Source organism: Oncorhynchus mykiss, chromosome 3, assembly GCF_013265735.2.
Source record: "Oncorhynchus mykiss isolate Arlee chromosome 3, USDA_OmykA_1.1, whole genome shotgun sequence".
In the NCBI taxonomy this organism is placed as follows: Eukaryota; Metazoa; Chordata; class Actinopteri; order Salmoniformes; family Salmonidae; genus Oncorhynchus; species Oncorhynchus mykiss.
The window spans coordinates 53,222,007-53,235,383 of NC_048567.1; the positions used below are offsets into that span (position 1 = coordinate 53,222,007).

Genomic DNA, 13,377 nt, shown 5'->3' on the forward strand with positions numbered 1-13,377 from the left:
GATCGGGTTTCTGTTGTCAATTCAGAACTGTTAATTGTTGATTTGTTTTGGGATTTTCTGTAAGGTCTGAATTGACGATGCTGAATTAATTACATATAATTATCTCATCTGAGATGATAAAAGTAATTTCAAAGATTGATACAAGTTTACTTTGCTTTGCAGGCGCTGCAGCTATGGGTCCTTTGAGTCATCAAGCAATAAGGAACAATATGCACAATGGTCCACCCAACTCTGTGGCTCTTGATGGCAGGAATCCCAACAAGACAGGAATGTCAGTTTCTGGTCAACAGTACTATAACCATGAACTGGATTCTCCCCCTCAGAGGGATCTGTACTTGGGGTACAGCAGGACAAGGCTGGGGGGCAGCGAACACAGTAGCCAACAACGGTCACCCTATCACAGCCGCCACAGTGTCCTGCTCAGCCCCTCCTCCTCCAATTCATGTTGCTCACAGCATTATGGTGATAGGGCTCCCTCCCCAAGGACTGAACCTCTGGGGAGTCCTGACCCCAATATGCTTGGTTTTCATGGAGCTTGCAGCCCAGGCTCTGTCCATATGAACGGTGATCGTTTTACCCATCTCTCACCACCCAGTATCCTGCACCACGGCTCGCCTTCGGCCTCCCAGCCCTCGTGTGCCATGTCAGGAAGGACTAATGTACCAAATTCCCCTGCCGTCAATGCCAAAAGCCTCAATTTGCAGCCCTCCTGCAGCTTCCCCCACGACTTTCAACACAAGCCCCAGCCTGCATGCCACCCACAGTCGCACTTTTCCCTGTCTCAGCTCCCTCCCTGCATCCTGCAGAAAAAGCAGGTGACCTCTGAGAAGGACCCTCTTGGTATCCTGGACCCAATTCCAAGCAAGGCTCCTAGCCAGGGTCCCTTAGTGCCAAACATATCTGGCCTCCAACACAATGCCCAATCTCAGGTACCACCAATGAATGTAAACATCCCCCCTGCCAGTGTCCCTTTGCCCAGCAACCTGCCCTTGCCAACTGGGAAGTCTGGACCTGTTGGGCATGGCCATAGGGTCCAGCACCACCCTACCCTGTCATCCGCCTCATCCTCACCTATCATGTCCCCAGCACATATGGCTGGGCCTGTCCTCGCCAAGGTGGAGTCACCCCACCGCTCACGTTGCTTATCCAGTTCTTCTGAACATGGTAGCTTCGCTCACCCCACAAGGGGGCTCCAGGTTCCTTGTGGGGGTTCAAAGCCACTTCCCCGGTCCTCTCAGGCCTCCTCGGGGTCCCCTCGACCTGCAATGCCACAAGGTTCTGCATATAAGATGGACAAACTCCATCACTTGAACGATACCCCCAACCAACTGCCAGGGGGGATGAACATTGGTCTAAGCAGGCATCCCAACTCCATGTACCGTCCAGCTCCCGGATCTGATAGTATCATTCAAAAGAATCACTCGGTAGGAATGCCCCTTAACCAGATGTTAGATCAGCAGAATCCTGCTTCCTTCCCAGCAAGTAGTCTACTTTCAGCAGCAGCGAAAGCACAGCTAGTTAATCAAAACAAACATACCGACAGCACATTGGGTGCAGGCGCAGAGGCTCGCAGTGGCAGCAGTTTGGGACACCCAGGGCTAGTTGGTGGAGGAAGAGGTGGGAACCTAGATGGACACAGCACTTTAAACCAGAGATATCTACCTAATCCTGGGCCGTTGGCGAGCGAATTTCAAAGCGGAAGAGCAGCACTAAGAGACAAACTCATGGGTATGGTTCAGCAAAGAGAGGCAAATCGCAAGCGCAAACTGTCCAGTGATGGCAGCAGTGGTGGCATCAACAATGACAGGGCTTTCGACGTGCTCAAGCATCCGATGGGTGGCTCTGGATCTAGTTCATCTAGCTTTCCAGAGACTTTGAGGAGAATGTTGCAGCAGGGTTGTTTGCCCCCAAACACCTCCATGGCCCAGCTACTCCAGTCCATGAGCCACCAAAGTGCCCACAATGAGCCAAGCCACGTGGGCCAAAGCCCGGCCAAATCTGGCAAATCTCCCTTCTTGGAGGAAGCTTTGCCTCAGATGTCGACTTTGCAGCAGAGCTTGCAGGGGCATCAAATCCAGGGCAGAGCGAAGATCCGTGGCTTCCAGAACATGAACAGTGATGGTCAGATTTCAGGCCAGGATCTAAACATGGAGCAGTTCAACAGGCCAATAAATCAAATGCAGGACCCCACCTTAACTGGAAACTTTGGGGTGTTGGGTTACAATGGTGGACAACATGCAGCCATGGTGTCGATGCAGGGAAACCCAAACCCTCACCAGCAGCAGCAGTTTGGACTTTATCAGAAACCATCCCAGGCGCAAGGCAACCCCCACTTCAGAGGCAGGGCAGGATTGCCTCCCATGATGTCCAATGGCGGGGTCCAAGCCCTCTCTGAGTCAGGTAAGCAGCTGTTTCTCCTTGATTTAGTTGACTATTGTCTTCTTATCCTAGGTGTAGCAAAATCATAGATTTATATTATGTTTTAAGTCAATAGTCTCTATTTATATACATTATATACATGTGATAAAGCAAGGGCTGCAATGTGTGTTGTGCCCCCTTGTGGCGAACATTGGTAGTTTCTGTCTATTGAAAATAATTGGATATAGCCTACTTTATTACAATGATCCATCTAGATGTTTGGGGCCAAAAAAAACATTGTGAATTGAGCTACTACCTTACAAATATGAATATGACCATCTTTTTGCATGTAACTATTTGTCATTAAATTCAGTCTCATGTTGTTGCCGTCTTTGTCACTTGCGCTCTTTAAGCATCTTTCATCAAAGTGCTGACTGCAAAACATTTTCTGCTGCACAGCCAAATGAAAGTGAGCTATTTAAAGCCAGCGTGCAAGACCTCTTTAAAGGCAAAAATGTTTTACAGGCAGGTAGACAAAAATGTTCAGATATGTTTTTCTACTTATTTCTCACATCATACCTTATTTTTCCTGCTTTTTTGTTCTTGTTCTTATTTATTTAACCCATTTTCAGCTAAACTAAGTCATATTCTCAAACAATGATTTAACTTAAAGGATACTGGTGTGTTGTCACAGCACAGATCAACCCCCTGGATAAGCCTCGTTAAAAATAGTCCAGACCACAATGTGGCAGTAACTTTCTTAACATAAAACATCAATAAGCTTCCAACCGGAGAATTCCTATGTCTGAAGAAAAGCACTGGAACAAGAGCTAGCACTGGAACAAGAGCTAACTCTGTCGGGAGCACCCGCCATGAGCCTGAGACACTCTGCCAGACCACTGACTCAAACAGGTCTCATGAGCCCCTCCTTTATAGTAGAATCCTCAAACCAGTTTCTAAAGATGGTTGACATCTAGTGGAAGCCGTAGGAAGTGCAACTTGACTCCATAGACACTGTGTATTCGGTAGGCCAAGCTTTGAAAAACTACAAATGTCAGATATCCCACTTCCTGGTTGGCTTTTTCTCAGGTTTTCACCTGCCATATGAGTCCTGTTATACTCACAGACATCATTCAAACAGTTTTAGAAACTTCATAGTGTTTTCTATCCAATAATAATAATAATATGCATACATTTGCATCTGGGACAGAGTAGGAGGCAATTCACTCTGGGCACACTATTCATCCAAAAGTGAAAATGCTGCCCCCTATCCCAAAAAGGTTAATAAGCGATGTTTGGCTTGTGTGCTGTAGATAGCGAATGTTAGCTAATAAGCAAGTTGTGCTAATGTTGCTACCTAGAATTTGTATTAAACCCTTTTTGATTCCAGCCAGATGGGCACAACTAGATAACCAGTGTAGTTAGCAACATTATTAAATAGCAAGGGATTCATTTCTGAATTTAGCTAACTTTAGTTTAGCTAGCAAGCGAACTGACATTGGTAGTATGGGGTAATGGTGAGTGAGTTAAAGTATTTATTCATCTTGCTAGATAGCTAGCTTGGTAAAGCATTTAGTGTTGTGTGCAATGTGCTGCACTTACCACCCGTGTGTGTGACTGCCTGGCTTATTTAGCAAGCTAACGTTTGCTAGCTAGCTAACTAATGAGCAAGTTCACATTTATCAAACCTAACAACAACAACAAAAAAGTTCAAGCACAACACTTATTAGCTAGATGTAAAAGATGTAGACTTGCTCTAGAAAAAAAGGTGTATTATGCAGCTTTAATGTTTTAGTAAAAACAGTATTGTTGAAAACGGGGTGGATTACACTGGGAAAAGTGCCCTCTTGTGTAATATTGATCTAATTGCTGAGATGGTTTGCTCTTAATGGTTTTAGGTGGTTGGGAGGATGAGTGGGATATAAACTCTGCCTCCAGATTAAAATACACTGAACAAACAAAAATATAAACGCAACATATAAAGTTTTATCCCATGTTTCAGGAGCTGAAATAAAAGATCCCAGAAAATGTCCATATGAACAAAAAGCTTATTTCTCTCAAATGTTGTGCACAAATGTGTTTGCATCCCAGTTAGTGAGCATTTCTCCTTTGCCAAGATAATCCATCCATCTGACAGATGTGGCATATCAACAAGCTGATTAAACAGCATGATCATTACACAGATGTGGCAAGTTTTGAGGGAGTGTGTAATTGGCATGCTGACTGCAGGAATGTCCACCAGAGCTGTTGCCAGATAATTTAATGTTAATTTATCTACCATAAGGTGACTCCAGCGTCATTTTAGGGAATTTGGCAGTACATTCAACCAGCCTCACAACCGCAGACCACGTGTATGGCGTTGTGTGGGTGAGCGGTTTGCTGATGTTCACAACGCTGACAGAGTGCCCCATGGTGGCGGTGGGGTTATGGTATGGACAGGAATAAGCTACGGACAACGAACACAATTTGGATTTTATCGATGGCAATTTGAATGCACAGAAATACTGTGACGAGATCCTGAGGCCCATTTTATTTTTTAAGTTGTCTGTGACCAACAGATTGTATTCCCAGCTGTGAAATTCATAGATTAGGGCCTAGTGAATTTATTTCAATTGACAGATTTCCTCATATGAACTGTATACTTATTGTTTCTGTCATTTACTTTTTGGGTGATAAGTAATATGCAACGACTAGTCAGTATTTGCCCTAGGATTTCTTTCAGCATCGTGGCAAGGGTAGCTAAATTAATATAGGGGAATCACTGCAGGTAGTGGCATTTAGTCTAGATACATTCTCTTAGCTCTAGTTTGATGTACGCAATGGCTTGGGATTGTTGTGATTGCAGATAGCCGGCAGTAGCACAAGAAAAGGGAAATCATATATTTGAATTGGGACTCCACTTGAATGGAGCATTCATTTCCTTTTGATATGTGCACTTATCAGGAGTCAAATGTATCTAGACAGCTGAGCCTTTAGTGTAGGCTAATTACATTAGGGGGATCTTGTATTTTATGCACTTTCACAGTAATGTCAAAAAAGTCACTAGCGATCTACCAGAAAGTAGGGAGCGTTTACCCTTACAGTGAGAGCCACTCATCCATAAACATGGGATGCATTTCTGTTTCGATACAGGAGCTCCACACAAATGATCACATTCACTTCGTGTCCAAGCTCTGTGGATTCAGGAAATGTCCTCCGAAACCGTCAGTTAGCGGATCATGGTGGCTACTGGCTACTTTGTTGAGGTTTGTCAACCGTTTTTGTGAAATGAACCTTTTATTTCAAAAGCATTAGAATCCTAATTTTGTCACTCACTGCTACTATTGGCTACTTCTCCTGTTCTACACCATATCCCTTGCTGACGATGTTGAGGTAATGTATGGATATCCATCTATGGCTGGGCTTCTAGAAGTGTACATCCAAGATTTATATACTCATAGATTTTTCTTGATTTAAGAGTCAGGAGCAATATTTTGTCTGAAATACCTATAATTGGCCTGAAGTTTCAGTCTGTAGTCAGGGAAGCCAACTGAACCACAGTTGACCACTTTGGTTTACATTTCAACAACATAGTCTTCTTTATTTTCTCACTTATCCTGTCTGTTTCATTTTACTGTCTTATTTGTTCAATCAAGTCCTCACAAACCAAGGGAAGTAAATAGGAGTAAACTTTGGGCAAAACTACTTTTTTTGTTACTTCCACACTATTCTCTCTCACTGTCCCTTTGGTTTGCTTATCTTTGAAAAAACTCAATTAGCTTGGAGTGGTGTTGTCCTCATGATCAGATCTTCCTCTACTCCTGCTCCCTCACTTCACTTTTCATTCTCGCACCTTTCTCACGCCTCTCCTTTCTCTCTCTCTCTCCTTTCTCTCTCTCCCTTTGTGCAGGTGAGGTCAGTAGTTCTCTGAGCTGTGAGCTGAGGCAGGCCCGAGAGGAGAGTCTTCAATCTCTCATCAGGAACAGCCAGGCCCATACACTGCAACAACAGAGACTGCAACCACTTGTTCAGGGCCAACATCAGGGTCTGACCCAGGGTCCTGGTCAGCACTACATGCAGGGCCAGCAGCAGCATAGATTCCAGTGCCAAGGCTCCCACCCTGATGCCCCTCTCCCTGATGATGCCTCCTCCAACCCCATGAACAGCCTCCTTCAGAGCTTCCAGGTCAGACATTCTGTTTTTTTCCAGTTCAAGCCCCAAAATAATTGTGGTGACTTTCTGTGTATTTGGATGTTTGTTTGGCAGTTTAGGGATGTTTATTGTTTATTTCCATTCAACATTTCTTGAATGACATATGAAAAAAGTTTGCTGATGGGCTGACGGAAACACTGGGCTGACGGAAACATGAAATGCCGGTACAATTTAAAAAATGCCGACAGACAATTTGTTTGTTCGACATGGTAGGACATTTTTGTGTTGGAAAAATATATTATGCGTGAAATGGCAGTGGAAATGTTGATATAATAACCATTATATCGAAGTAAACTTGGAGTCACATAATGATATGTTGTGAGGTCCTCCCACTACGACTTGGGAAACCATGCAGTTTATTAGGCTACAGATTAAATTAATTATGATTAACTTCACAGGGTAGTGAATGTGCAAGATGATGAGCTTGATGCTCCTTTCCAATAAATATCGAGGGTCATGTTCTGGTGACATGATGATCAATGCTTGGCTGCTGTTTGACAAATACAAATAAAATTGCTCTTATCCATAATAATCTCATAATGTAGTTAGCCTACCCACAGTATCTGTGAGGTGTTGGCTACAAGCGCATGTGACAACACCTCGCACATTTTGCTATATAACGTAATCGTTTTGTTGACAAAACCATCAGTAAAGATGGAAACCCATCTAACTTGTATTTTTCTTCTGGTACATGGGAATTTAACAGCAACGGTGTTTTTAATGTGCGTATGTCATCACGCACAGCTTTTATCCACAAAAAGTCTGTTTGATGGAAACACATATTTTGCATGAAAATCTGTCACAAATTGGATGGAAACCTAGCTACTTTCAACATGTTTGAACCTCTCCCTCTCTTTTTGTTACAGGTGGATTTGCCTGAGACGATTCCACTGCCAAACAGAACTATGATGAGTCGACCGGGGATGATGTCCATGTCCCAACCCGGTGCCCCTTGTCACCAGAACAGTCATCAAGAATACCAGGCTGCCGAGGACCTTCCAGGTGGTGGGGGAGAAGTTATTGATACCATCCACAGGGCAGCGATGGGCACGGCCAGCAAGAGCGCGTTTAATGTCATCACATCAACTGGTGCTAGCGGTACCTTCGCTTCTTCTGTTGTCGGCGAGCCTGTCGACCTCTCCCATGCGGTTAACTCTGTCATTCATGGCCCCCTTCGCTCATATCAGGAGCCAGTGCTAGAGCCCCGACACCAACCCAAGGTGGGTCGGCCACGCAAGAAGACCCCTGAAAGGAACAACAGCTTCTCTCCTGTTGCTATGGAAGCTCCTGCCAGATTCCGCTCGCCGCGACACGGAGCCCAGAGAAGACAATGGGATGGGCAGGCGGAGGGCCAGGAGCAGGCTGGTCTGTGGCGTAATGACGAGCTCCTCCAACTGCTTTCCTTAGCCCAGAGCAGAAACGGCACCTACCCAGAGAGGCCCAAAAGTCAGGCCCAGGTCCACTTTGGCCCTCAGGACCAAACAACACTGCACTTCCCCAGTGACTTGTATGCCCATATGAACGGCAACGGTAGGGTCCTCACCTCGGGAAGACTACATTCCAGACACCCCAGCCTGTCCCCTGGTTCTTCCTCTGTCCCACCAGAGGGCCTTTTTACCAAGGATTACAGCCACTACAACGAACATCTGAACGGCCAACTCAATGGGAACCACTATAATGGGCATTACAATGGGCACCTGAATGGGAGCCTGAGCGGCGAGGAAGACCTGAGGCCTGGGGACTCTCCCTCCTCCAGTGAGGGGCTCCCGCTCCACCACAGGCCCAGAACTCCGGCCCACTACCCGGGGGATCTACTCTGGGGCCAGGGCAAAGGCTTCCCTCCATGGCCAGGCAAGATTGGGAGCGAGGGGCACATGTACTCCCCTGGGATGGTGAATGACATGCAGGGAAAGGTGAGCTTGTTGTATACTCAGTGTTTTAGTGTCATCAATTATGATTGGTCACATGACTACATCAGATAAAGAAGTGGAGGTCTCTGCCACAATTCCAGCCTCAGTTTCAACACAATTTTACATTAAACCTTTGCTGCTAGTACTACTGTACACATTACCGTTGCAGTTTTTTTATGGCAAAATAATGCTTTGAATAAGAGGGGAGTTTAAAAATGTGTAGGCACCAGGCATGGCAAGTCCCTGAAAGATTATATATTCCTCACGAAGAGCATGAGAGGGAGAGGGAAGATTTCCCACGGTGTTCTGCATTAAAAAACACCCCAATTCTGCCCTGCGACACTCTCAAAAGCCTTTGAGACGCCAAGGAATTAACATCAGGGTAAAACAGCATAATGGGTTTGACACCTTCCCAGAGGTCATTCTACCACCATTTTCACCTATCTGTCGATATCCATTGCTTGAATTTATTCACTGCCTACTGTGTTTTGTTCTTTTTTTTCTCGAGAGCTACTGTTCAGGAACTTCAGTGTGGGAATCCTTGGGGGAATGTACTTTATTAAATTTTTCCTGGATTTACCCATATTATTTAGGCTAACATTTGGCTAGGTGATATTTCAGTTTGGTTTCATGCCTTGTTTGACTGTGCAGATAATATGCAATAGTGGATGAATATCCATATCCATCCCTTTTACAAGCCTGTGTGGACAGCTATTTTAATGAATCTGACCCATTGTGTTCAGTAAATACAATTAAAAGCAGTTTGGAAGGATAGGACAAGATGCTGACTCTTTTTTTACATTTTTTTATTTATTTTTATTAGAAAATGATTGAATGCTCTTTGTCTTACCTGGCATTACAGTAACTTGCAAGTTAGTCATTAGATAATAAAGCTTTATTGAATTTGAGTCATAATTATGAAATGTGAAATAAAGTAATTGATTGCTTTGACCGGAGTCATTCTGCAAACTCATTTAGAACTTCTGTTCTGTGGACAGGATAATGTACATTTAGAACTTCTGTTCTGTGGACAGGATAATGTACATTTAGAACTTCTGTTCTGTGGACAGGGTAATGTACATTTAGAACTTCTGTTCTGTGGACAGGGTAATGTGCTTTTGGTTTCACTTGGCTGTGTAATATGCCACTTAGATTAGTCATTCTTGCATACATTTTACGTATGGGTGGTCCCGGGAATCAAACTCAATACCCTGGCGTTACAAGCGCCATGCACTACCAACAGGTGATCCTTTGGTAATGTTTTGGTTTCATTCCCCCGGTGTTTGGTAATGTTGTTTCTACTTGCCTTCAGGTAGAGTCAGAGAAGTTCCAGAGGACACTAACAGAGGATCTGGACACACTACATAAAGCAAACAAGATAACTAGAAAGTAAATTACCCTAGATTAATATGCTATTATTCTTTATTCTGTCCCTGCACATTGTTTTTATCAGATGAAGGATGAGGATAAAGTAATACAAATATGTTCTCTTTCTTACAGTGGTCGAAAATGGAATAACCACCTAGAGGCTGCTATACAGGAGGCTATGTGTGAGCTGGATAAGATGACAGGCAATGTGAGTATTCCGATTTGGTTATTGTGTGTACTGTACACACCTCTTTAGAGATTACCTTTGGGTTCCCAAACGTGTGTGAGCCTCTCATTATGTCTACAGTCTATCTAAAGATGGTGTTCCAACCCCTCCCCCATTTCTTTGGTGCACCAGATATCACAGAGAGACAGACAAGTCAAGACCACTAAACCCAAGAGGAGGAAGATCTCCAGATGACAGTAAATGTGTGGACCCTTTGGTGTCCTGCTGGGTAGCGGTCCATCTAGCCAATGGGTCGTGTGTAGCCGATGTAGAATCGCTAGCCAGTGTGTGCAATAGTAGTGACCGTTGTCTTCTCTTTTGCATCAGCTTGGTACTTAGTCCAACTGGATTAGTGCTACAATCAGAGTCAACCCTCCCACCTTGACCACCACCAAGACACTGACAGTGAAGAAAGTACAAGAAAGGATGGAGGAACCTAGCTGCAAAATAATAGCTGTGATATATCCACAGCTAGCTTGTCCTTATGGAAAATGAGATTCTACATATAAGGAAATAGTTGGTCCAAATATTTCTGATGCATTTTAGATTATGCACATAGACAAAGGAAAACAGTACATTATTTTCAGTGGTTAATTGTATATATTGTTCAGTTTTATCATTGATGAGTTGACTTAATGCTAATGTCTTATGTACATATCAATACAAAACTATATCTGGTTCTCCAATGTTTTTATTTTTCACAAAACGGTGAGGCCAGAGATTTCATTTTTCAAAAGAAAAGCAGCATAAAGGAATTTCTATTACAGATCTATTGAAACATGCTGTTAAGCATTGAACAGCTGAAGGATTATAATGTTGAACTTCAACAGACACTATTCTCATTTGCATGCAGCCAGTAAGAATGATCTTGTCCTGCTAGGAAGGCATACATACAGTGTGTGTCCCAAGAAAAGGAAATTGGAAGACTTGAAGATAGACCCACAGTATATCCTTTATCTGAACATAGGACATGCAAATACTTTCTCTTTGTCTTACGTTTCCTTTTTCTTTGTTCTTGTTTTTATCCATGTTATCCAAGAAAAGAAAAAGCCATCAAGGGAAGGAGTCTGAAATATGCCTCTAAGTTACATTATTTGTACTCCCAAAGTAAAATTTATTTTCTCTGAATATTTTTGATAAACAGATTTCCTGTGTTATATCTGCAAAATGACTTTGACAGTATATGTTTGTTCATTTAAAAAAAAAAAAGTTATTGTAAAGTATAGACTAATTTCTGTGGTATACAGTACATGCATTCTGAAATGAAGTATTCAATAGCAACAGTTGTAATATACGGTTCTGCCACTAGTGTTTAATCTACAATTATGTTCATATTTAAATGGTGCAAAAAGTATTAAGCTGTTTATTTTCTCTATCAAATCATGTAATTGAGCATTTCTGTGTTTTACCCTTGAATGTGTCATTTCAAGGGTCAAAATGCCTTAATAGTAAGGACTGCACATTTACAGGCCAGAAGAGATCTGTAGTATACTCATTGGTTTCCTTTGCTCTGCAAAACCATTTTAAACGACCCAAGAAAGTATGAGTGAACTTTGATCCGAGCCTTATATCCAATGCTACAATCCCCAGCTGCCAAAGCTATGCCGTATCACAAGTTAGGACTTTAAGTTTCTATTATTTATCTTTTTAATATTCTATTGAATTAGTGGCCTTCATTTTGTTCATTTTCATTGTTTTTTGCTTTTGTACTTTATAATTTATTTATGAATCACATATTTATTTGTAGATATACATTGGTTACTTAGCAATAATACTAATGAGAGTTGTACGCTCTGAAAAGCCTTAGAGTATTATATATTTTTCTCTTAAAACAAATGAACAGCCTATATATGGATAAATATTCCATCAGTGGTTTATAAATATACATTTATATATTTGTGTTTATTTATGAAGTGTTCAATTTTGAACACTCAGTATGTGCATATAGTGTTCTTTTTTTCTTACTTGTGTCAACACTGAGTATATACCCACGGCCTGAAGAAATTGTAAAATGTTCATTTTACTTAATACCCTGACTCAGGAGGGGCACCTTCTGATTAGATCAGTCTTCTGATTAGATCAGTCTTCTGATTAGATCAGTTTTCTGATATGATCAGTCTTCTGATTTGAACAGTCTTGTGAAAATCTGAAATTGTAAAACTGACAAATGTACATGTTTGTCTAATTTTTATTATTTAACATACAATATCAAGTCATCTGTGTTCAATCCTAACAGAACAACCCGGCATCCTAAAATCTAATACTCGTTTTAAAACTTGGTAACCTAGCTATGTCATCAACATTATATGCATTCTGTTTATAATTATATTGCACTCTTAATCCTAAAATTGGGGGTATATGAAGAGAGCCCACCACTAGTCCATGGACAAAGTAAATGTTTATTTATGTCTTCCATTTCAAACTTGTTGTCCATTGTAGTGATCTTGAGTGATTGTGTTTAATGGAATAAATGTTTTGCCCTCCTTATTGAAACAAAATATATTCTAATATTGTTTTGGAATGAGTTATTTATTGAATGTGGTTTTAAATGTCATTTTTATGCTCTTTATTTCAAAACATATGGTAAAAGCTGAGTGGCCCACATTGTTTTTGATGGTTTTACAGTGGGAAAAGATTTTACATTTTTGTAAAGTATTTTAATTTTAAATGTGATATGCATTGTTGGTCAATTGGTAATGTAACAGTCACTTAGCACCAACATCAAAGTATCTTTTGTACTTATAGTTTTCAGTACATCTTTCTGAATAGATAACAGCTGTAGCATTTTCCTTTCCTGCTTCTCTAGCAGAAATGTTTTACATTTAGAAAAGTGTGCCTGAAATTACACGCAGTAAAAGGTGGCTATTATGCTTTGTTCAAAATCTTTTAATGGTGTTTGTTCGAAAGGGATTTACAAATTTGACAAAGTATTGCATTCATTTTGCAATAAAAAAAAGTATTCTATCAACTGTGGCTTACGTTGTTATATTGTACATGTATGTTATAGTCTCTTCCAGTCATTCCATCAAATTGCCCCCTTCAAGCTACTAACTTCAACCCACCTACCCTAAAACACATTTCCAAACTCATCTGTATATTATATTGCCAGTTTAAGTGTGAAAGACACAATAATATTAGATTTTGTATCAAAAGGATATGTTCTACACACTTAGGTGATCTGTCAATTCTTCGAGAACTACCCTCTAACTTTTGAAATTATTGGCAACATTTTTATTGAGCTTAACTCATACTGGGCTCAACTCTTGCAAAAGACATGGGAACCTGGAATCGGCCTACTTTAAGTGTACTAGTGTTTGGTGTAAG

General features: G+C 41.7%; 1 protein-coding gene across 5 annotated transcripts in view; it reads left to right on the forward strand.

The window, feature by feature from the left end:
• LOC110520187 (methyl-CpG-binding domain protein 5) overlaps window positions 1-13,021 on the forward strand; it is a 60,764-nt gene extending 47,743 nt beyond the window's left edge. For 2 of the 5 annotated variants that reach the window (XM_021597330.2, XM_021597331.2), the window contains exons 5-10: window positions 163-2,400; window positions 6,248-6,522; window positions 7,416-8,462; window positions 9,772-9,848; window positions 9,960-10,035; window positions 10,186-11,249. In XM_021597330.2, the coding sequence (XP_021453005.2) occupies window positions 163-2,400; window positions 6,248-6,522; window positions 7,416-8,462; window positions 9,772-9,848; window positions 9,960-10,035; window positions 10,186-10,248 (3,776 nt within the window). In that variant the 3' untranslated portion in view covers window positions 10,249-11,249. Of the gene's footprint in view, window positions 1-162; window positions 2,401-6,247; window positions 6,523-7,415; window positions 8,463-9,771; window positions 9,849-9,959; window positions 10,036-10,185 lie in introns of all 5 variants that reach the window. The other 3 variants (XM_021597332.2, XM_021597333.2, XM_036974572.1) reach the window with 3 other exon arrangements.
• The last annotated feature ends 356 nt before the right edge of the window (window positions 13,022-13,377 follow it).